At 39.1% G+C, this 24983-nt stretch overlaps 1 protein-coding gene and 1 pseudogene across 3 annotated transcripts in view; both read right to left on the reverse strand.

The window, feature by feature from the left end:
- The window catches only part of LOC131693271 (diuretic hormone receptor-like), a 171199-nt gene extending 158082 nt beyond the window's left edge, over positions 1-13117 (reverse strand). For 2 of the 3 annotated variants that reach the window (XR_009306191.1, XM_058980981.1), the window contains exons 1-4: positions 12698-12815; positions 982-1165; positions 822-915; positions 371-470 (exon numbers count right to left, since the gene is read on the reverse strand). Coding sequence is in view for 2 of the 3 variants with exons in the window: in XM_058980981.1 (XP_058836964.1) it covers positions 371-470; positions 822-915; positions 982-1094 (307 nt within the window). In the remaining variant the exon portion in view is untranslated. Of the gene's footprint in view, positions 1-370; positions 471-821; positions 916-981; positions 1166-12697; positions 12822-12929 lie in introns of those variants that run through there. The other variant, XM_058980982.1, reaches the window with a different exon arrangement.
- Positions 4511-24983, reverse strand: part of LOC131688376 (thioredoxin-like protein 1) — a 66953-nt pseudogene continuing 46480 nt past the window's right edge.

Raw genomic sequence — 24983 nt, forward strand, 5'->3', positions numbered from 1 at the left:
ATATTTGTAATGGCCTTACTATTTTGAAGTTTACCTGCTGAAATAGTTCACCATCCCATTAACTCGAAATTCTATTGCTTCACCGAAAAGCAGTGGCAGCCGGTCCTAAACTCCCCAAAATCATCACAAACCACACGGTCCGTGCTCAAAATTCAAAGCACAGCATACGGTCGCTTGTGGTCAACACAGTTCAGAACCATTTTCCCCGGTCGAAGCCAACCAATCCAGTGTTCGTTGGTTCTGACCGGTGAGAAATTTTATACCATTTAGTTGAATCAACCGCAAACTAAAACCATTCAATGCTATCAACGTTCTGTCGAAACTTGGTGAAACCAAAAATTTCGAAAATTGCAGTACAAAAGCTACTTACCTTCCACCAGCATCCAGAAGAAGTTGGTCAGCGTAAAGTAGTGCAGAAGGGTAACGAAGATCACACAGCTGGTCATGCCCGTGCTGGAACTACTGGAGAGCTGTGCGTTACACGTCCGTTTTTCGGTGTGGTTTCGATACGGGTGTCCGAATAGTGAATAACAAAAAGTAATGAAATAGCGTTGATTAATTTTAGATTTGGTTATTCAAATTATGATTGCTCATAGAAATACAAACTAACAGCAGATGTTGTGAATACTACAGAGTGCATGCTGTTGGTCGGACACAATCTCGTTCTTACATATCGTTTTAGTTGGACAGTTATTGCCCCCGGTACATACATGTCAAAGTAAAGGATAACGATATGCCGAAACGAGACTACATGGTGCGACCAGTAAGTTCATAGAGACACTTGCGCTTCTGTAGTTATATGTAATCTCTTTTGAACTAACCTGCAGCGTAAGAATCGTAATCCACATCAGTGCCGACAGGATGTAGGTGATGAACAGGTTCGCATGAATCGTATTACGCAAGCACCGCAAATCCCTGCAGCAAAGAGATCAAAATATCAAAACAAATCCAATCCTTGATCCTGCCCACACACACACTTACTTGAAGTAGACGAAAACTATCACAGCAAGACTTAACGCAACAAGGCTAATAATGTATCCGGTGTAGTAGATGATCGACGTGACCTCGACTATATCCGGCGGTGGTTCGGTCATATGATGGCAACCCGCATAGTGGCTGTAGTTGTCCCACTTGCCGTTCGGGTGGCAGTAGCGGGTGGCATTTTCTGTGAACGAAAAAGCGAGAGAGAGTAGGTAGCATCTTTTAATTAAAACTTTGGAGGCTTATCGAACATCATCAACAACAAAAACAACAACGGCGATTACGCTGATATGCTGGGTCTTGATTTCCCATATACACGGGGTCTCTGTCGTGTTGTTCTCTAATCCCCCCCCCCCCCTCGTTCATGGCAACTGCATCTGTTGGCCAGCTTGTTTAACAGGTCCTGTCCCAGCTCGGATGGGAAGTAATTGAAATTCAGCACGTGATACAAGGTAATCGACGGGAAGCCAAGTCGCAACCGGCAGGAGATAAACGGAACATTGTAATTAAATCGTTCAGCGAATGAATATTTATTTCTTGTCAATATTATTCGAGATCATCGGTTGGAGGCAGAGTAATGCTGAATGAATTAATTCTAGATTGGAAAATATCATTATCTAGCTCATTTCTTCGGTTTTGCATAATTTTGGCACTGATAACAGCTTGTTTCGCGATGTCACAAAAGCGGTCGCTTTTCGCCAATTTAATTATGCAAAGTTTCGTTTGCATCCGGTTGGTGCAGTTCCGAAATGGTATCTCCGCTGTCGTTCGACGAGACGAAATGCATTCATTTGTTCCGCCAAACGACGGGCGAGGTTAGTGCAGTTTAAGCTCGTTTCCTCATTTTCTCAATTTCCTGATCGTGTCATTATCATGGAAACGAGCTGCAGTGGCCCCGTTGAGTAGCAGTAGCACCATCAGCGTCATCACTGTACTTTTGTTTTATGAGATTTTTTTGAATACTTTATCATAATAATGACGCAGCTTCGGTTTTTTATGGAAATGAGTTTTTCGACAAACGAGAAGATATATTGTTTTGTTTTCTGTTGTTTCAAATCGTGTTGTGACCGTAGGCAGCTCAAATTTGGGGGCACCCAACATCCTATCGAAATATACCTTGTTCGCGATTTGATTTGAAAAACTATTTTCGTCTTTTCGAAGCTCCTTTACTAGCACGGTTCATATGTAGATAATGGCAAATAGTTGTATCACATGGTTCCACAGGACATAAATCAAAAATAATCATTTATTTTTGTAAACCCAGCTATTTTATTTTTTTATATAATTCGTTTATTTGACACGGCTCATAGCGGTAGCTTAACGGAGCCGTGGATCTTTTATATGTTTATAAAAATGTAAAAATAAAAATATAAACAAATATTATTATAATATTGGATCTCGCGCGCAACTTTTTATTGCGAGCAGAGACCTTCTTTCGCGGGGTTTGCTGGCAATCTGCATCTGGGGGGTCATTTAATTCGTTTTTGATTTTCACGTCCAGGTCGAAGCCGGCTTGGTGTCCGCGATCAGATGTTTTTCCCTGTTTTTTGCATTTATTGTTGACCAGCGTAAATCCGTTATTGTTAGCCTTGCCAATGTTGCTTACAGTTGAATTTGCGGTACTGGATGCTTCTTTTGTGATTGTCATTATGGTCTGAGCAACTGCTCCCACTAATTTGGCCACCGTTTGTGGTTCAAGCATTGGTATTGAACACTCTATTTTGGGTTGGTTTGCCGTAGATGAGTTGGCAGTCGGTTGAGATGCGTCTTCCTCTGCATCTTCCGCGCAAGGTTGTCCATGATGAGCTGTCTGATTACAATACTTGCATGTAGGAGTTTGTCCCTCATGGGTGCATAGCGTAGTTTGCATAATTGTAGTTCCGTGAGTTTTGAGTTTTATTGTCAAGTAGGAGGGTATAGGCCTTTCAACCCGCATCCTCACTACAAAAACGCCGTTAGGAGTACCCGGGAAGAAGTTTCTCCAAGTATCAGGTGTAACGGATTCTACTTCTCCGTATTGCGACATGCATTTTGCAATTGGCTCAGGAGGGGTACGAGGTGATAGGTCATATAACCTTACATCTATATAATCATTCTCAATATATACGGGAATCTTAATTCCAACGTTGTCACTTTCAACCACGTATTTTAAGTTGTTCTTCAAAACGAAACGCTCGGCTTGTGATAACGTGTTGAATGATATTAACACTGCACTGCGAAGATGATGATACTGAAGGTACAAAATTTAAAGTCGATGTCTCCTTTGTTCTCGAGACAATGCACACAAGATCGAGAGGCCTGTTGTTCACTTGGCTCGATAGTACGTCTGACTGCGTCAGAAGTAGAAAGTAGACTGTAAGACCAACTAATTTCATATCCAAATCGCTGAATAAATTCAAAAGTTTTCGTTTTTTTTATACGACATGTAAGACAGGTCTCGGCATGCCAAGATATCACGAACTGAAACGTTGGGTGGTCTACCTAGGGAATTCAGGGGATTTAACAATAAACTGGCATTACGATACGCAGTGCACGACCAAACAACGTGCTCGATGTATTGGTAAACCTCGCCATAAATGCAAAAATTACTCTTAGTCAAGCCAGTATGAAAGAAGTGAGTGTCGAACGTATAGTGATTGAACATCAGCCTGGACATCACGAGAATAAAATTCGACATATATTCAACCGCTCCCTTTTGCATGTGATTTATTAGCTGTTGAGTATTACCTGCCGAGACATGCTGAAAAATTCATTGAAAGCGATAGATCTTTAGAAAATATCGCCGTCTAATACTCTCATTTTTGCGAGAGAGTCAGTGCTTTCGTTTCACGGAATTGAGGCATGAGCAGGAACCTTTACCATGGTCAAGTGATAACTGCACACTGATAGAATATATTCGTAAATCGCCAGGAATTTGTTTCGTACAGACAATTTTCATACGATTTTTTTCGTACATATGATGAATCGTTCGTAGTACTATTGAAACATTTTTATTTTTTATTACGAATTTTTCGTGAATACCACGAAACGACTTTCGTTGGCTTATTACGAAACAGCTTCATTCGGCAAACGAATTGTTCGCTGCTATATACGAACATCTTTGTAATATTTACGAGTACTATTCCGCAAACCGTCAACGTCAAAAAAGCTTCAATAGAGGTAGAATACGTCAACAATTCATCATGACGGTCTCAGTCTGACTATTTAGTAGCCGTATCCGTGCCCGCCGGTTTCAAGAAGATTTCCTGAAGCTCTTTCGTTTCCAGTTGATCCAGAATCCGGAGCTGTACGGATTCAGCTGAGCCATCGCTCGTTGGTTTTGTATGAATAAGATTGAGTTTTTCTCTGTCGGAACAATATCAAAAAAATATGCCATTTTTTCCTGCTCATTATTTTATTGAACAATTTATAAAAAGAACAAGTTAACGCGCATCACTATCTTTAACCTTTTAAATATACGATCAAACATATTCGTCACCGCACCTGTCCACCGCCTTTTAACCATCCTTCTCCTGGCGGCTCAAACAATCTAGTGGTTTTCACCCTTCTTCCCAGCCACCCGCTGGAAGTCATCCATCTTAGTCGTTGCAATCGGTAACTCGAAGAAGGCCAAATGATCGATAATGGTCGTCTCGTCACCAGAATGGTTATCCTTCACGAACAGCTGCATATTCTGCACGTTCTGAAATTTAACGAAGTGCAACGGAATCGGCGATCCCGACACAAGATCCTTCTGCTCCAGTACCAGATCCTGCACCGAAACTTGCGACTCGGCCATATCGAAATCGATAGTCCGCGGTTGATTGATGAAGATTCTCACGTTTTTCGGTCCGTGCGAGGGCGGTGCTTTGAACTTGATGGCACTGATTTTGATCACCTGGTTGAAGGTAATCGAAATAATCAGCTGTTCGTCACAATCGGACGCCAGGTGACCACCGCTGGAACTGAGCGCATTCACCATCGGATGGTCGTCCGATTCGTTCAAACATTCGCACTGGTTCTTCTGGATGAAGGTGTTCAAATCCAACTGAAAGCAAGAATGAATGTTGATGACAATGAAACTTGACCGGAGTCATGACTAACCATTCCATGACCGTAATCCTCTCCAGATTCATCCACGCTGGCTACGTAATGTTTCTGTATTTTGGCTTCAAGTCCATTAATGTCTGGACCCTGCATCCTGTCAATCTTTGTTCTGGCTCGGTAGAAAATAAACATTGGCATGGTCGACATGCCCTGGAATGGCGCCGTTTCGGTACATCTGTCGACGTCCACATTGGATATTTCGCCGGAAGCTGATCGAACTAATGCGATATGTTTCGGCACGGTCCACACTAACCTTGCGGTAAAATCCACAACGACCAATTTTCCTCCTGCTGCGGCTAGTTCGGTTTGGAAGTGAGCTTCATCGGTGATTGCTTTAACAGCCATGCTGTATGGTTTCTTGCGCTGCTATCGGTTAGATGAAGATTCTAGGTACAGGGCCGCTATTTTACCCGGATAAATTAACTACTTAATTAACTTTTAACGTTATGCACTTTACTCCTCACAAAATTTAACTAATCGAGAATGACGAGAGATGAACGATGAAAGATGATTACGAAAACTTCTCTTAGATGAACGAAATGAATTCGTGCGATCAACGAGATTGTTCGTAATATACACAAATGTTTATTAAAATAACCGAAACATTTCGTTTCATTCACGAAAATTAGTATCGTTATCAACGATTACATTCGTGCACTGTACATTAAACGTGCAAATTTTTTTTTTTTTTTTTTTTAATAGCCCGCCTCTTACCCCCACACCAAAAAGCTCACAAACGGAGCCCCCTGGTAGTGGACACATCAGTTCTCAGCGTACAAAAAAAAGGTCAGCACAACAAAACAAAGTTACGAATCGCGGAAACGCTGAGAACAAAAAAAAACATTACGAGACCGACAAAACACAAAATTTGACAAGAAGCTACGGCGAGTACCCAGCGGAAAAGAATCCTTTTAAGGGTCCCATCGTAGCTTTGCAGGAAGCTCATAATAATTTAAATTTATTTATTACTAATTGCTATAAAAAATGCATTTATCAATTGCTTTTATTAAAAAAATGTTAACCAATTATAGCTAAAGGAATAAGCTCGATTGGTGGTGAACGAAGTTTAAATTAAAAATTCTCCTATTTTATTTTTTAAAATTAGTTTCAATTTTGCTTGGAAACGAGTGCGACATGTTATTTGCTTTAAATCAGTAGGAAGCTGATTGAATAACTTAGGTCCGATGAAAGAAATGCGTCTTTGACCAAGGTTCGTGGATACTCTGGAGTACAATAAATGGTTGGCTTGACTAGTGCTGTGAGATCGAATTCCTGTCGTAAATTCTAGATTATTATGAGCAATAGTATTATGCAAAGCATTGTGGATGTATATTATTGTTTGGTAGTTAGTCAACCCAAGCAAAGGTAAAATGTTATGGGCATTATTATTGTATAACAAAATAGTAGGGTACATAAATGGTTTTTTATAAATAATTTTAAGACATCTGTTTTGAAGCGTTTGTAGCTTTTTCAGATTCGAGATACTGGCACTGGCACGGCCAGAAAACAACGAATGAATTCGTGCATTGCATGATCGAGTATGTGTGTATGTGTGTATGTGGAAAAAAATGTCACCCCTGTTTCTCAGAGATGGCTGGACCGATTTGCACAAACTTATGAAAGGTACATCCTTCCCATCCGCTGCTATTGAATTTTTTATTGATTGGACTTCCGGTTCCAGAGTTACGAGTTGAAGAGTGCGTCCACACAGCAAATTCCCATATAAACTAAAATCAAAAATTCTCAAAGGGGGGAGTAAGGGAAAATTTCAAAATCGAATTTGCATTTTTGATGCCAAATCACTTTAAAATGCATGAAACGATGAGATTTGATGAAATCTCGAAAAAAAAATTTTGGATTAAATTGACTTTTTTGGACTTTGGTACCTTTTTCCTTTCTCATATAGAAAGGTTTTGCAATCACTCTAAAAATCGTCAACTTAGTCCCGGCCCGGCGATTTTTTGTTGACTTTTTTAGGCGTAGGTAGGAGTATCCAGTGAGGGGTTGCTACTTTAAACTTGAAACTAGTTTAAAATTTTTATAACAAGTTGAAAATTTTCGGCAGGATCCGGATCCTCTTCCTTGATCCGCCGCTGGTTTTAAGCGATGTTTCAGTGTCGACGCATAGTATCTCAAGATCGTGGCTGTCGATCCATTGTATGTATGTGCAAATCGTACTGAATATGTAATATTCATTTCCACCGTTGTATTGAACATAACTAGCCATGGAATCGTAGTTTGGACAAATGAGAAAGGCACAATTGCACCACTGGGTGGATTAAAACATGTTTTTTTTCGAGAGTTGTCCTACTGGAGCTATAGAGCTAGGTTCTCGGAATGGCTCCCCGTCAGAATAACATACTACAATTTGCAGACGAGACAGGCAATGCCGCCCACTAAAACACTGGTTTAGGCCAATTGTAGCGGGCCGTGATTCTGAATGAGATATTCATAGGGACTCGCGATCGCGTGTATCATCGTGAAGAGCTCGAGCATTTGTACGTTAACATGTTCGATCGCGTGTGCGTTTGTATGTCGCGTGTGCTAACGTGTATATAACTTCACGTGTATGAATTCTATTTTATAACCGTGTGCCTTTCGCATGTTCGCGTGTGTTCTTGGATAATCGCGCGCGGACCGTGAATCTAATACTTTATTTTTTGGTGTACGGCTAAGATGCTAAAAGAGAGTGAGATCTTCCATATCACTGGAGTGCCCGGTGATGTTGCCATGGAACGTGTTGTCTAGTGGATATGTGCTTTATTTTTTATTAGTCCTACTGAATGTATGGACCTAAGTTATTAGGACAGAGAGTAATGGTTTCCGTGACCGATACATGAGCGCGTGAAAACGGACCTTTGTAGGTTCGTGTTTGAGACAGCGTTTAAAACTTCATGAGTGCTAAAACGTTCTCCTTATTACCGGGGTGCTATTTAGTTTGCGCGATCGCGAACGTATGTGCGTGGTAATCGCGAAGGGCTTAAACGTTCGTATGTTAACGTGTTTGTCACGTGTGTTCGCGTTCATGTGACTTTGCGTGTACAAGAATGGATTTTGTAACTGTGTGGTATTTCCTATATAGGCGTGCGTTCTTGGATGGTCACGCGGACCTTCATTCTGATAGTTAGTTTTTGGTGTACAATTCACATTTTGACAGGGAGTAAGTTATCCCATACCACTAGAGTCCCCGGTCATGTCACCATGTAACGTGGTGTCCAGTGGATATGAGAGCTTTCTTTTTTTAATTGATCCAGTTGAAGGCATGGACCTAGTCTGTTGATATCAAGGATAGAAACATACGGAAGTGATCGATTCATGATCGTGCGAGTGCGGGAGTTTTTAGGTTCACGCTTGAGACCGCGTTTGAAAATTTATAGGAGCTGAGACATTCACTTTATCACCGGGATGTTACCATGTTTACGAGATCGCGGGTGTAGGTGCCATGGATGGTCGCGAAGGGCTCAAGCATTTGTATATTAACGTGTTTGTCACGTGTATGTGACTTCGCGTGTATAATTTTGATTTTATAATGATGTAGCGTGTATTCTTGTTTGATCGCGCGTGGAGCGTGAATCTGATGCTTAATTTTTAGTGTATGGTACAGATGGTAGTCCGTTTCCCTATGGAGAAACTTGAGTTCCAGATCATGTCACCATGGAACGTGTTGTTTAGTGAATATGAGCGGCACCTTTTTGATTGGTTCAACTGCAGGCATTAGTCCAGACTGGTAAAACTTTCGGACGTGACCGTTTCATGATCCCGCGAGTGGTGGGTTATTGTTTGAGACCGGGTTTGGAAGTTTAAAAACGCCACGTTTACTTAACTACCGGAGTGTTTTCATGTAGGCGAAATCGCGGGCGTAAGTATGTGTGGATTATTGCAATTGAATGGTCGCGTTTGTAGCCAGGTTTGTGTAATCGCGAAGGCCACGAGCGTTTGTACCTATATAAGTATAGATAGCGTATAGTAGAGATATACTATTAAAAGGAATCATAACATGCCGAATAAAGAAAAAAAGAAGCAAAGAGCTTGACTAGAAGTGTATAAATTGAACAATACTATTTTGGTATACATAAACAATGGAAAAGTAAACTAATAGATGTACAAAAGAAACAGACTAATGAAGTAGAATAGAGAAAAACACATGTACCATGCAATCAAACTCGTCTAAATGCAGCAAAAGTTGTATATTTATCATTAACGACAATAGCATGCTGTTAGACTTTCATCATGCTATGCTGGCCGGGGATGGATGACTCACGTGCGTCGGTAAATTTATTGTACCCTAAGTTATACAACCCGTTTTCCCGAATGAATAGAACCAAATGCTCAGATTGATCACCAGAAGTATTAGCCAGAATTCTATCATATAGATCAGTTCTGCATCCATTCCCTGATCCAACTGTCACAAATACTCAGTCATACATACATAGATAGACATACGACTAGCACATAACAGTTGTACACTAGTACGAAAAACTACGATTATTACAAAGCTACAACTAATAGGTTTCTACTTATTCTACTTTATTAAATTAATTTAATTATTAAATTAATTTAATTAGTATATGCACGGTGACGAAGTCGACCGATAAATGGACACACAATGACTCCCTCTGTGAGCCCCGTCCACGAATACCACCGATAGAACAATATTTGCAAACACGGCACACAGCAAAAGTCAATTCACGTCGATCCGCCAGTCGGCCACGCCACCGTGCATGGACCAGTGGTTTAGCGTTGGTATGCGCAGGTGCAGAGTATGAAGAAACATATAACATAAAAAAGGCGCATAAGCCCTCTCGGTCTCCTCGATGCACCACTATAATGGCGTAATGCAATACCTATCTTAATGCAATTGTCTGTCAGAGGTTCTGTAGGACTGATGCACGCAATATGCTAGATGATGTTTGCAATACCGTCAAACCCCTAAACCTTGGGGAGGGAAATTTCAAAAGTTTAAAATATCATAACTTAATAAAAATATCATATAGTTTGGAATGTTTTGCGCTTCGGATTCTCCTCATCAGTTACCAGCACCAGGCTTTGGGCTAGTTGGACAATAAATCTAAACTAGCATCAAAGCTGGCACTAGTTAGACGCTTAATCCAAAAGGTCATACCTCTTGCATGACGTCTAAGTAACTGACTGGTTCCGAGTGATGTCTCGGATAGCCAAGCACAGAAAAATATCAAGTTCAGTCAGAATAAAACATACGTTTCAATTATTTTTCACTAGAGAATGCAGGAACAATGTATATGGAATTGAAAATTTGGTAATAAATTTGACGTGCAATTTATTGGCCAGACTAAGAGGACTTTGGAAACTCGTTTTAAGAAACATATCGCAGAAATAGCCAAAGCCTTCAGGGAATTTATAAATAATTTATCTGACCATTTCAAACCAAAAACGGGAGTACTACGAAAGGCCCAAAACCATAACAGACCGAAACACAAATGATCATTGTTGTAACCCATGGTGTTATTGATTAGCTGGTGCATATTATAACATGAAATCATTGCTGAAAATTGCTTTAATTTCTTTTTGATTTAATTAAATTAGATTTTTCCATTTTAAAGACATTCAATTAGCTAGAGATTATGAGGAAACTTATGAAAATTTAGAGCCATAGTGATCAAGTTAGAGCAAGGATGTGAAGTATACAGATCGGAAAACTAGAAGTCATTAGAACAGGCTTAATATCTTACGGGCTTAACTTTTGTCTTCTGTTGGTGGGGGTCGAGCTTAGGCAGCATAACTACGAATAACTCAAGTTCACCAGCATGTCTTTTGGAAAAGACAGACTTGTCCCTCTTTACTGCGAGAATCAACAAAAAAATTAGATCAAATTCCAAAGAACAGTTCATGTGAAAAAGAAGGAAAATACCTTAAAAGATTGTACAATAATAAACATGGCAGAATTTCTAAAACTCTGTTCAACGTTGATTGACCACGTTTCTTTAAATCATGCATTATCCGCATTGCATATTTTCTGATTAGGTCTTTTCGGGTTTCGGCATTTTGTGGTAGGTTAGAACGATGCTGATTCATTAGTCCAACGGTCATCCTTGCTTGGGAGAGGCCACCGCAATTAAATTGTAATTTTATTTGTCACAAACCAAAACTAATTCGTACACCTTTCTCTATGAACTAACCCGAAAAGACCCAATCAAAAAATATGCAATGCGGATAATGCATATTTTAAAGAAACGTGGTCAATCAACGTTGAACAGATTTTTAGAAATTCTGCCATGTTCCTTATTGTACTATCTTTTAGGGCAATCCTTCTTTTTAACATGAGCTGTTCTTTTGAATTTAATCTAATTTAATTTGATTAAATCAAAAAGAAATTAAAACAGTTTTCAGCAATGAATTCAAGTTATGATATGCACCAGCTCATCAATAACAGCATGGGTTACTGCAATGACCTTATGTGATTCTGCCTTTTGTGGTTTTCGGCCTTTAGTGACTTCGGCCTTTTGTGATTCGGTCGTTTCAGGTTTTGGCCTTTTGTGGTAGCTTGGGACATCTTCAGCCTTTTGTGTTTTTTTGTTTTTTTTTGTTCGGCCTTTTGTCCCACTCCCCCAAAAACAGCGAATTATGTCTTTTTAATGAGAATGACGCAACTGTAAACTGTAAGTGATAGTGGATACAAGGATAAGGATACAAGTGAACATACTCTGCCAATCTGTCAGTGAAGTTTGAAAAAGTGCAAAAAATACTAAAAAATAACATTACGACAATCACACCATAATAAAAAATATAAATGATTGGTTAGCACCCCCCCCCCCCCCTCACTCTGATGGAGGAGACTGCACACACCTATGTCTCTACAACAATGTCCCATCCTAAAATGTGTGTTTATATATCTGGTTATCAGTTTGGGTAAAACGAGATACGCAACGGCGCAAAGGTCAAAACCAAAAAAGTAAAATGCCAAATCGTTAAATACTAGCCTGATTCAGTAATTTCCGGTATGAGAAAAGTTGGCACATATATGTAACTCAAAATTGAATTGTCTGCGATCCCGAGCACCATACATTGTTTGACATAACTTGTCCAAACATATTCTCAATTACCATAATAATGTAGCATCCGACTGGGATGACAAAGATTGATCAACAAACATTCTGCTTCCAACTGCGATGTGTTTGTTTCCCATCAAAGCAGGGAAATGCATTAGCATTCGAAAATTTATTTGATATTCGTGAAAATATAAAGTTTTCATCATTTCTACATAAGAAGGGTTTGCTTTACGCAAAACGCTATTAAATTGTTGATACATACATACATATATGGAGACGCTAGGTAATCTGTTATTTACAAAGTACCACGTACCTCCATTAAAATCGAATTTTTGGTTATCATACGTTTTCATTAACACTTAAATGCGCAATGTTGTTTTAACGTATTGAAGCTTGGGACAATTTTCACAAATTTGATAAAAATTGATTTGCGCCTTTACTGGGTTAACTTTAAAAAATCCCCTCATGTAATTTGGTTCAATTTGAACAAACTCTTGTCTTATGAAGTAATTCATTGAGTTTAACTGTTTTTTGTACCCTCTAGCCTATTTCAAGCCTTAAATAAATAATAACCTTCCAACGATTAACGGCTTGCTAATACTTACGCGTAGGATCATAATGGACGCCCTTGAACTCGGCGAAGCAAGGCAGCACCGCCCAGGTAGCACGTGTTGTCCTCGGCCAGCACAGGATCCGGTCAAAATCCACCGGACAGCCATCGAATGGAGTCTGAAATGTGTACAACAAACCAACATTAATCAACCGTATCCTTCGCAGGGTGGTAGTAACTGCTTCCCAACCCCTTCTCCGACCCCTTCCCAACCCAGTTTGACTAACCTCGGCTTGTGCATCCAGGTGGGCCTTCAGCAGGCATTCTACCTCGGTGCTGTTCTCGAACGCTTCGAAGAGATCCGGCGGAAAGGAGCTAAAATCCTCGTAGTCCGCCACTATGATCACTATGGTTTCGATTCGATGTACGATTGCTAAGTTGCGCTTTTGTAGCACCTCACGTACGAAACGGTTCCGCTATAGGGTGAACGGGGTCAGAATGGTTTGTGCACTTTCACCGTTCTGTCGGTTTGTTTTCTTTTTTTTTCTCAACTGAACACACCAATCGTCACGCCTGATAATACCCAGACAAAGTTGTTAGATTCCGAGTGAACCAATAGTTCAACTGTAATTATCGTTCTTTCAGCGCAAAAAAAAACTATTTGTCACTAATTCTAGCATTCAAAATGGTCCTCGCATTCTGTGTTAGTGAAAAAAAGGAATAATTTACGGGTCTTCTGAAACATAAACTATTCCCCCCTTTGATGGCGAACCGAAACCAGAACAGTAGTGGTGGACACTCTAGCCGGAAATTTATGCTCGCTTTCTGGTGGCAAGTTTTTCAAGCTGGCTTTCAGTGACAAATACGGTAGGGAAATGAGATTTTCAACATCGTTAGAGAGAGAGACGGGAGGGGGGACTGCTATGTCGACGAGTTGGACATAGTCGTATTTTTGGCTTGTTCTCTTTCGAATTGATGTAGAATGCAAATTCGTTTTGGTGCCGGCAACAAAAAAAAACTCGGCTGCCGACGACCGTTCAGGTGCTTGTTGCTCGACGAATCAACCAGTGGCAGTGGTCCGGTTCTCAGACGAATGGCTGGAAAACAAACAGAGCAAAAGGGATTCAATGGTTAGTGATCGGAAATGTTTTGTTGTTGTGATTGGAATTTGTTGGTTTTTTTATATATATTTGTGCCGTACTGTTTAGTTTAGTCAAAATGTCACGGAGCAATGTTAATCAAAAATCTGTAGATCTGAAACGTGAATTGAACTTTTGTTCCACCGTGGAATTTAAACCATAAACAAGAACAAATGTAACTTATTGGGAGCCATTTATAACCCTACATACAGTTACACCAATCGTAAACAAATCCTTTCGATTGTTGATCGGATTGTTTTATAATATATTAATGCAGGATTTACGCTGTTGCATTACGTTGTGCCCTTCATCCTATCCACCTAAAAGTTTTGCAATAAAACCGCATTATGAGGTTTTAATGTTAGGAAAAATAAGCATCTTTCGTTGTCGAATCAGTTAAACTTTCAAACTGCAACGGGATGAACGATGTTGATTTGCTTTGAAAGACTGACAATTCAGAACCGTTTTCTTTCGAACAGTGAAAAGTAAGCTGCAGTTCCCAGCAGCATCCGGGCCGGAGGGGTTTCATGAAATAACCATAATGCAAATATTTCTTTCGTTGGTTTACCTGAGCTCGTTAGTAGCTGAAGGGATGGGATGGAAGTGGTTCCGAGAAAGGATGTTGCTTCGAGTCGGAAAGAATGTGAAATAGTGAGTTGACTTCGTATTTGTTAAATAATTCAATAAATTATGTGAACAGAAAAGACTTTTGATGTATGTGGAATATCACTCGTTTACATTTGTAAACCATACTACAGTACCGTGCCGTTTTATCATATTCGTGCATTAAATTGAGGTTATTTATGGATAGTGCAAGAGTAATTGTTTCAAGTGTTCTTTCATGGTAAACCTTCGCAGTCAAAAATTTAAAAAGTCTTTTTGTAGTTCTCAGTGGATTACTACGATTTGTTTGTTTTTAAATACCAACGTTTCGACGCCTTGTTTGCGCCTTTCTCAGGGGTGAAATACTGATTATCGTTCCTCGTTGACATAGTGGATGGTCGCAGACTTCTACCAACAAAATATAGTCTAGTATAAACTACGAGCATTGCGGTATTCAATCTGTGTGGTTAGAGAAAAAATTTCATGCAAAATATCGATTAATCCAATAAAGAAGTTCTCATACAAATTATAGTTTTGTATCAGCAACAATATTTTTGTTGTATACCTTCCTACACAAAAATTGTAACGGTATTGTTCCGCTAGCAACGGCTCCCATATTGTCGACTACAACGTTTATCTTATTCAGTTTCAACATGTACGGATTGTGGTGCAGGTAGAAGCCAACAATAATGCCAAACTAGATTACTTCATCCGCAACAACAATATGTAACACTTCGATTAATTTGATTACCGTAAATGGGTGGACGGAAGAAAAAAAGTACTTTTTCGCGATGTATTTTGGAAGGGAAGCACTAGCTTTTTGAAATTTTAGGTACATTTGCACATTTGAAAAGCTTCAATAATTGTTTTCGATAAAAATTGAATGCTCGTTACAGTGACATCTAATTGGTGGGAAAACTGCAGCTGATAATTCTTTTTAAAAACAATACAACCAAAAAGATTTCCATTTTACATTGGTGTATCTGGGGAAATTCATGAAACCATACCTTTTTCAGAGGTTTGCTGGAAATTACGTAATGCGTTATCGGTTTCTAGAAAGATTTTTGGTTCATGTAGAATCCAATTCCTCTGGCTTATACAGCTTTAATTCCATCTTTTTTATTGACAACGAAAAGCTTGGTTTTGAGTCCGTAACTGCAAATTCTTTGCCAGATAATCAGGGTTTTCGACGTCGGTGTGCAGGATAAAATTTTCTTTTCTCGTCCTTCATCTAGCACAACTTTTCCATACTAAACGTATCACGGCAAAAATCTCACCACTGAAACACGTATAGGTTCCAAACAAATCGTTGTAAAAATATTCCAAATCTAACGGCTAGACGCGCTGCTACAGAAAATCTAAATGAAGCAGACTTGAGTTCTAGATGGTTCGAGATTTAATTAATATAAATTTTGATAGAAAAACACTATTTGAATTATTTCATTAACCCTAGAACGTTGCACTTGCGTTTTCCAATGTGTGGGATACATTTATACCCCAGCATTTGATCGCAATTTTGGCAAGTAAAACTGCAAACCAAAGAAATGTATAATACATCATTTTCTTCGTTTTTTTTTAATCAAATGATTCTAAAAGTTGAAGGAATGATCTTGAAACGGTATAAAATTGAATTTCGATATTTTTGAAAAAGATCAATTATTTTGAGGAGTGAAATTAAAAAATCGTGTTTTGGAAAATACCACGAAAAGGGGTGGAAATTGAAATGAAAAAACATTTCTGACCAGTAATACATTGATAACATGCAACGTTATTGTTACAGCAGTTATTGTGCGCAAATTATACTTGCGAGCTATTGCTTTAAAAAACTATAAAAAATAAACAATAAAAACAATAAAAATCAGCAAAAATGAGAACGATTTTTTGTTCCGCTTCAACATTAAATTAAATAAATGATAAAAAACGATTATATAATACTAAGTGTTACAATTATTTAAACTGGTACTGTCACGAATCACATTTCCACAAAGGCTATAAGCAAACTGGCTATACCACCTTTTGCTACTCTTATTAGGAACTCTAAATGGAATTATGGTTAGGGTCCCAGGTCGGTACATGCCGAATTATTGTTTTCACACGGCTCCAAAGAAGGCGTGGGGTGCATTTTTACCCCAGTGCAACGTTCTAGGGTTAAAATAAATCGGTTTTAAGGGTTTTCTGATCTAGTTGTACAACGACTCGTTTGGGAATATTGTTTTACGATTTAAATACGACTCCTAAAATCTTAGGTTTTAAAGATAAAGATTCTTCGAAGAAGTTTCGATATATGAAAAGACCCTTCGTTCGAACTAATTAGTTCGATCATGTTTTCTTTTTAAATTGAAACAGAAAATTTATGTTTCCAATTCATTTAGCTGATAATTTTATTTTGCAGGCAGAGTCATCAATAGGAAGCACCTAAGTGGCTCAATCAAACACAAAAGTTATGAATAGAGGTGCCGCGTGCCTACTTGAATCAGTTTTTGTTCCAATGCCAAACGAACAACATCATGGCTGGACGCTACAATATAGAGTTCCTATATATAGAGTTAGGCGGACACAAAAGCCGGAAAACTGGCAGCTCTTATTCCAGGAAGAAAACACTGGCAACCCATGCCAATGTTCAAGCTCTAGCTTAATGATTTCATTGTCGTCGTGAGTAAGAACTTCACATGTACGAATGGAAAACCAATTCGCAGATCTGATGAAATGATTTCATACTTGTGCGAACATCTCTTTGTGTTACAAAAAAAATCTTGTTTTTTTCGTTTCTCTGCACTCGATAACACAAGAAAAGAGTAAAATAATTATGACAATAATCACAATACCTTTTCCATCTACATCCAAAGAGAACATATTATGTGACGTCATGCTCGATTGGCTCCGCCATTTGACATGTTCAATTGGCTCCGCTCAGTGTCTCCGCCTAACTATGAATATAGTAACTATACTACAATAGCGTTTACCTATGGATTTTCGGGTACCAGCACGGTGTTAAACTGTGTACGATTTTTTCGAGGTACCAGCACGGTGTCACAGAATGCTTTTCAAAGTTCAATTCTGCAGGGTGCGTCATGTGTGTGCTGCTTTAGAGGTTGTGTTCGAAAAAAATAATTTATTTTTATGTTTGTGCGTTGCGCAATGTATGTTTTCGAAGGTTTGTAAGTACGTGGGGTAATGAGCCTATTGGCACACCTATTTCATATTTGGGATATTTCTGTTACATTATTAGGATAGAAATTGACGGGGTCGTTTCCGATTCGAGTTTGAATAGCGCGGATTTGCTGACACACGGGGTTGGCTGTGTTAAAGACCTCATGCTTCATTCAGTGAACATAGTGGACTGCAAACATTTGCATTCAGCATCAGTCGCAGTTGACGGAAAGAGGACATATCTGACTTAAACTTCTGTCGGGTGGCCTTCGCCGGGTCTGTCCTACCTAACTACCTTCTCTTTGACAAAGTTTGTTCACCGGTTTTGGAAGATCTTCCGAAACCAATGCTATCCGTGCAGATGCCGAGGTCGGTCCTGCGATTCTGGGTGGAGGATGACTTTCAATTTACAGGCGTCCCGATGACAATTTGCCGGTGCTAGTTTACGATTTACTCGAACTAGTCTCCGGTGGTGGGCCTAGCCTACGCCGACGGATAAATTCCCCGACGTCGAAAGTTCTCTCGATACCGTTGTCTCAATGCTTGTCGGTTGGGTGCCGAAGTCAGTTCTGCGCAGAATCGGCGTAACACCTTTAGCCCGAGTGGGTAGCAAGATAAGGGTGAGGTCTATGCATTACCAGAAATTTGTCGCATTGTTGCAATATACACGCTTGCATTTCAAACACACTGGCGATGCGTTTGTTAACATGAAATCGTTATAATCGTGATAGATCTCAACTGAGAAGATTTAATTTTTGTTTTGCCCTAATTCCTGCTATTATTCTCGGAGTGATTTCTACCCGTAGAGACGAAAGTTCAGACAACGCGTGTATAGATAAAAATAAAAATTCCCGGATAATAGCTGTTTGGAAAACCCTCTACGGCCGACGACTCAGCGAAAATGTGATTACTGATTACTGATACTGCAAATGTTCAATAGCTAAGTACTAACTCTTCTTTAATTTTTGTTTCACGTTTCTTCCGATAAAACTTGCTTTTCGTGGGTAGTGAAACCCGCATAATAGTGTTGGCTAATGGGGAGGCATCTCCAACGACCGACATCTCCTGAGGCTTAATGGAGATCGATTTGAATATTACCCCGGATGGAAGGTCTACTTCCGGACCAAATATTAGCCATTTAACATCATTGATATATCGCGAGATCTAACTATGACGAACATAGGTTAACTGTGAGCGACCTTGAACAGGTAGATATGATTACTAGCGAGATTTATACGAAGAAGTAGCTTGTATACGTACCTGTCCGGGAAGTAGAGATTGATGGTGTAGTCTCAGAGTTAATTGCGAAAATCTGCTGAAGCATGAGATTGGCTCCGACAAGAACCCTTTGCTACAGTCAGTGAGAAGTCTGGATTGCTAAAATTGCATTCAGCACAAATCGAGAAGTATATGAAAATTACTTACTTTCCGTTAGTCTCATTTCGTGGCTTTCATCGGATCTGCTCCAATCTTTGTCTTTTTATGCCACGGGCACTACCATCGTTGCAAACAATTGTGCCATAAAGGCAATAATTGGAGAAACAAGGCACGGTGTGACAAATACGGAGAGAATCATGAAAAGTATTCTTGCAATGGGGATGCTGAAAAGTCTTCCTACTGTGGGAGAGACTCCGCAAGATCTTTCGACATATCCCGCGTACAGAGGAAGGCTCCGAGAAGAAGTCATCAAGAGGGCTACGACATCACCCACGACGAATTTCTATGCTCCATTGTTTAGTAAAGAGCACGAGTGCGAAAATCCCATTGAGGCAACATTTTCTAATGTGCCTATACATTTTCGAAAGAGGATTTTTTTCTCTACTACGCGTCTTCGTAAAGGCCCGAGGGAGTCCATTGATCAGCTTCCAACTATAGTAACTCGAGGAAGTTCTGTTACAAAACCGAAGTAACTGACTCCTGGTTTCGGGAAAGCTAGAAACTAGCAGGAATTTACGCCAAAAACCCCAAGTGTTCCTATATTTCAGCCAGAGATTGAACCTAGTACTGAAAAGATTAATTCATCTGATATCGTGGACTGGCTAGTAAAAACGTGTTTAATCCACCTAACAGTGTGATGAGACATTTCTTATAACTCTTATCACTCTTCGGATATTATATCGTTTGAGAGCATTTAGAACTTGATGCTTCGCGATGTTTTTGATAACACATACTACATGGGATAGTGGCAGGACTCAGAGAATCGCTCAAATCAGCATAGGACAACATCAGTGCTAGAAATCTCAAACCAAATCAATGGGAAAGCGAAAGAATGGCCCATAAAATAAACAAACCAACGAATTATTGTTAATGCTCTGGTAATAAAATATCTATATTGTGGTGGGAAAACTGAATTTTCCTAAAGGGATTATATATTGTACTGAGCCAAAAAATCGAATTTTTTTTTTGAATCGATTTGAAGTTTATACTTTACTCAAATTTCCAACGCGACTGAGAACTAAGAAATCAACGCTTTTTCTTGAAAAGGGTGATACTAGCAGTGATACCATTCAAAGAAAATCAACAGTGAATATTTCCAGACTTGGTTTTATTTCCTATTTAAGAACTATTGTGTTTTTTTACATCCTAGATTGCATGATTCTGTGATCAAAACCCAAAACTTCATAAAGTATTTGAAATTATTAAATTAAAATTTGTTTTTGCTATTGAAATTGACAAAATGATAGTATCGCCCCTTTGGCGATTGTTTACTTTTTCGGTCCCATCTATCAGCATTGAAGTATCGCTCTTACGTTTTTTTCACAATAACTTCCGTTTTACACCACCGATTTCGTCCGGGTTTTTTTCAATAGAGATCATTGTTACTATTTACAGCTGGTATCAGTTTGATAATCCTAAAAAATACGAAAATAACAGTTTTGCCTCTAAACTGCTAGCAAAAAAGTATCGCCCTGTTTGTTTGCATGGAGCGTGGAGCGAAACTTTAAATAAACAAACTAAAATACAGTTTCGCCCGTTGTATTTTTTGCTGTAGTTTAAGAAAGCAATATCGTAGAATCAAAATTTTTAGGTTAATTTGTTGCGTTTCAAAGCCCTCATTCGCATGTAAGAAAAAAGCCCTATGTTTACATTTGTAAGTATCGCCCTTTTCACAAAAAAGCGTTGAAATGAAATCGCAGCTCCTGATATCACGCTATCTCTGAAGTACATGCGTGCATAGTTTCAAATTTTACTTCGACATCCACTTTTTCTAAAGGTGACTTCCCAGTAGTATTCTTGATTTGAATTATTATCGCTAATCCTAATGCCAAAGAACAAATAAAAACCTCACGAAAACGAACCGTTTGGGAAAATCATCATCATTACTGGAACTTTCATTTTCACGAAACTTTTCGATAACCTTCCGTCACTTGCGTTAATGCACTGGGTGCACAGTAGGGTGACAGGAAAAAAATGACCCCTATGGGCCCACCTCTGCGTCGATTCCTAGTCCCACCAGGAGTACTTGCACCAAATTTGAAGCAAATCGGACAAGTCTAACTACCGGACCAACGGGCCTGAAGTTTGTATGGGAATTTTCAACAATTTACATGGAGAAAACCCACCAGCACGCATTTTCGCCGCTAGGTGGCACTGTATGCATCGTATTATCACTGTAAGTGAAAATAAGAAGGATAATTGAATTGTCTACAACTTAGTCGAAGACTGCAAGTAAATCCGACTTTGTTAAAAGAAGTTATTAAACTTTTAACGAAGTGATGTCTGAGTCAGTTTTGCATGGGGCCTAGCAGTGCATGGTTGAGTATCAGTACTCGATTCACACGAACTAAACATTTTTGTGAAATAATCGTTAGGTTTAGCTCAATGGTATGTTCAGAAGAATTATAGTAAATAATACGAGTCATGCTTTGATTAGAAAATTTTAGTTCCACCTGTTACCGCATAGCGGGCGCTAACACTAACTTTTCAACGGAGAGAGATAGAAATTTGGAGTCTTCTACAAAGTTATAGAACAGGCATTTTTCAGTATTTCTTCTGAACATCTTGATACTCTATCTCTCTTCTATGAAAAGTTAGTAGTGGCGCTCTCTATGCGGTCACAGGTGGAACTAAAATGTTCTAACCAAAACATAACTCGTATTATTTACTATAATTCTTGTAAACATACTATTCGGCTAAATCTAATTATTATTTCACAAAAATATATAGTTCGCGGGACTCGAGTACTGATACATAACCATGCACTGCTAGGCCAGATGCAAAACTGACTCAGACATCACTTCGTTAAAAGTTTAATAACTTCTTTTAACATAGCCGGATATACTTGCAGTCTTCGACAAAGTTGTAGATAATTAAAATATCTTTCTTATTTTCACTTACAGTGATAATACGATGTATACAGTGCCACCTAGCGGCGAAAATACGAGCTAGTGAGTTTTCTCCATGTAAATTGTTGAAAAATCCAATATAAATTTCAGGCACGTTGGTCCGGTAGTTAGACTTGTCCGATTTGCTTCAAATTTGGTACAAGTACTCCTGGTGGGACTAGGAATCGACTCAGGGGTGGGCCGATTGAGTTTTCAAAAATTCATCATTTTTCTGGGCAGTCTAGTGCACAATGCTCTAAAAATCTAGCAAAATCGTCTTAGGGCACCAGCTGGTCTGTAAAGAATACTAAAAATTAATTTCTATTCCATAATTTTCAGTTTAGCAATTCGAGAGATCATGCTCACCGCAAGCCATGAAAAATAGACTGCGTTGTGAAGCGATGGTCACTATTTATTAAAAAATCACGGTTAAATAAAAAATAAAACTATTAAAAAATTTCAAATAGTTTATAATTTTCACAAACTAATTAGGAAAAATTGTTTAATAAGCTTTCGTAATATTGTGTAGGAAAAATGCTGAAAATTTGAAAATAAATCTGAGGATTATGATTGATTACAGAACTCTGGAATTTTCTATTGGAATGTTTTCAGGCAGGAATTTGATATAGAGGCTATTAGACAACTGTGAAATCAAGACCAATAGATCAGTTACATATCAGGACCCCATTCCGACAATTTATCAGAAGTCCTCATGATGTTTACAACAACAGGTTATCAATCTACGGATCAGATAATGTTATTGTAATATTGAATTAAATCAGTTTGCATCAATAAATTTTCAACTCCAATCCAATTTTTTTTTTGGTGTGGTGGTGGGGGGCTGTATGGTGTTAAACCCCAAAACCTTCTCTTGGCTTCGCCGTTGCTTGGAGTTATTTATTTCGCTTTTCATTTTCCGAAAGGTTTCAGATCGATCCGATGGTCATAAGTTAGAAAAATTGCAGTCAGAAGGTTCGCACAAATGAACATTTTTGCACTGATAAGTTATCAAGTTCCTTCCAGACAACCTGGAAGTGTTCGGTGATTATTTCTAGCGGTAGTAGATACAAAAATGAAATACAAAATTCGTTTTATCGAAATACTGTTTGGCTTATTTCAATGGATTATTACTATATTGAACAATAAATAGGCGACAAAGAGTAATCCACAAACAACAAGCCATAACTTTTAAAGTATTCAAAATAGATATTTGAAGTCTTCAGTAAAGTTATTCGCAAAGGTAAGAGCTACAAATTTCCTGAAGACATCATTTCGATATAATCACTTCCAAGAAAATTTGTGAAAATATCTCACTCATAGGGTGATTAATCAGCAAAAGCACAATACCAAAACAAAGGGCATATTGCCTACATTATATTCTCCGAAGATACTATTGACCTAAAATAAGCCGTTTTGGCGTTAATAATAGATTACATGTTTTTGGTCATATTTCTGGCAATGGGAAATGATAAAAATCTTTCGTCCGCATTTAATGTTCAATATCTTTTTTGATAATAGTCCGATTTCAACAATCTATAGCTTGATAGAAAGGTATTCGTTAAAGCTATCTAAAAACATATAAATTGTTAATCTATATAGTCAATTTCGGCAGATAATTTAAAAAAACTGCGAAAAACGCCATTTTTACGCATTCAAACATTCATATCTTGGAAACTAAACATCAGAATGAAAAACAAATTAATAGCGTTCATACTGTTTTTTAGTTCTTTCATTTAAAATTGGTTTGGATAAGATCGGTTCAGCCATTGCTGAGAAACACGAATGAGAATTTGTCCGTTACATACACACACACACACAGACACACACACACACACACACACACAGACATTGTCCCAAATCGTCGAGCTGAGTCGATTGGTATATAAGACTCGGCCCTCCGGGCCTCGGAAAAAATCTTGAAAGTTTGAGCGAATTCTATACATTTCTTTTATAAGAAATGTAAAACGTTCAACAGTGAGACCACTTTTGAAGCAGTTTTCTACTAAATGGTCTTCCTTAAGCAACCGTTGATCACTTTTTGCAGAAGTATCATCGATCAACGGTACAGACTTTTGCAATGCTTTCATATACATTCCATCCCAAAATTAGCAAACTTCGTGGAACAATGGGATTTTAGGAAAAGTTATCCACAAACCTCGGTTCAAGGGGATAGATGAGGGTAGTGACTTCATCCAGGTGACATCTCGGACCTTTTCTAAATATTGTACATTGTGGTGATTGCGGTTATCGAGACATTAAACATGTTGTCTGGTCGTGCGCCTAGTATTACAGCGTCAGATATCCGCTGAACGATTTACTTCGGTCTTGTTCCTGTCCAAGATGTGGTGGCAATGCCCGATCTCCCCTATATCTCTTCTCCTTTGGTTGGTATGCTATCAGGGACCTGGAAATCTGACCCCAAAAGAGTTCCCAGCCGGTTCAAGGAGGACCGATTCGGTTTTTTATACTCCAAAGTTTCGAGTGGGTAATTACCCCCTCGGTTATTTTCAAGTGGTAAGTACTACCCACGTGATCCGCCGGCCCTGGTCCTGCGGTTCCGGAAGAGGAAGACTTCCGGTTCCCAGGTGCCCAGATGACCCATCATCGACGATGTGTGCGCTCAGTATAGTCCCTGGCGGTGGATCTAGCCTACTCCGGTCGCGCTCGCTGGTCTCCTTTATTTCTTCTCACTTCAGCAGGCTGACTTATAGAGTGCCAATGTCGGTTCGGCGATTCCAGTTGGAGTGTAACCTCGGATTCATCGATGCATCGACGACCCGAAGCCCTGTACTGTTACGTTGCTGGCTGTTGCTCTTCTCGTCATCTTTGTTGCAACGCTGACATGATCTGAACGACTGTTCTGTTTTTCGCGTCTCATTTTTCTTCGTCCGCACACATTCTTTGGACAATATTGTTTACGTCCTCACCGACAATGGTTCTCATTTTTTTTGCTCGTTCTCGAATCGCGGGCATTCGGAGACCACGTGCTCAGACGTTTCCTCTGCATCACCGTACGCGATGCAGAACGGCGATCTCACGTTACCGAACCTATTCAGATACTTCTTGAAACAGCCATGACCAAACAAGAACTGCGTCATGTGGAAGTTCACTTTACCACGCGCTC

Source organism: Topomyia yanbarensis, chromosome 3 (genome assembly GCF_030247195.1).
Source record: "Topomyia yanbarensis strain Yona2022 chromosome 3, ASM3024719v1, whole genome shotgun sequence".
Classification (NCBI taxonomy): domain Eukaryota; kingdom Metazoa; phylum Arthropoda; class Insecta; order Diptera; family Culicidae; genus Topomyia; species Topomyia yanbarensis.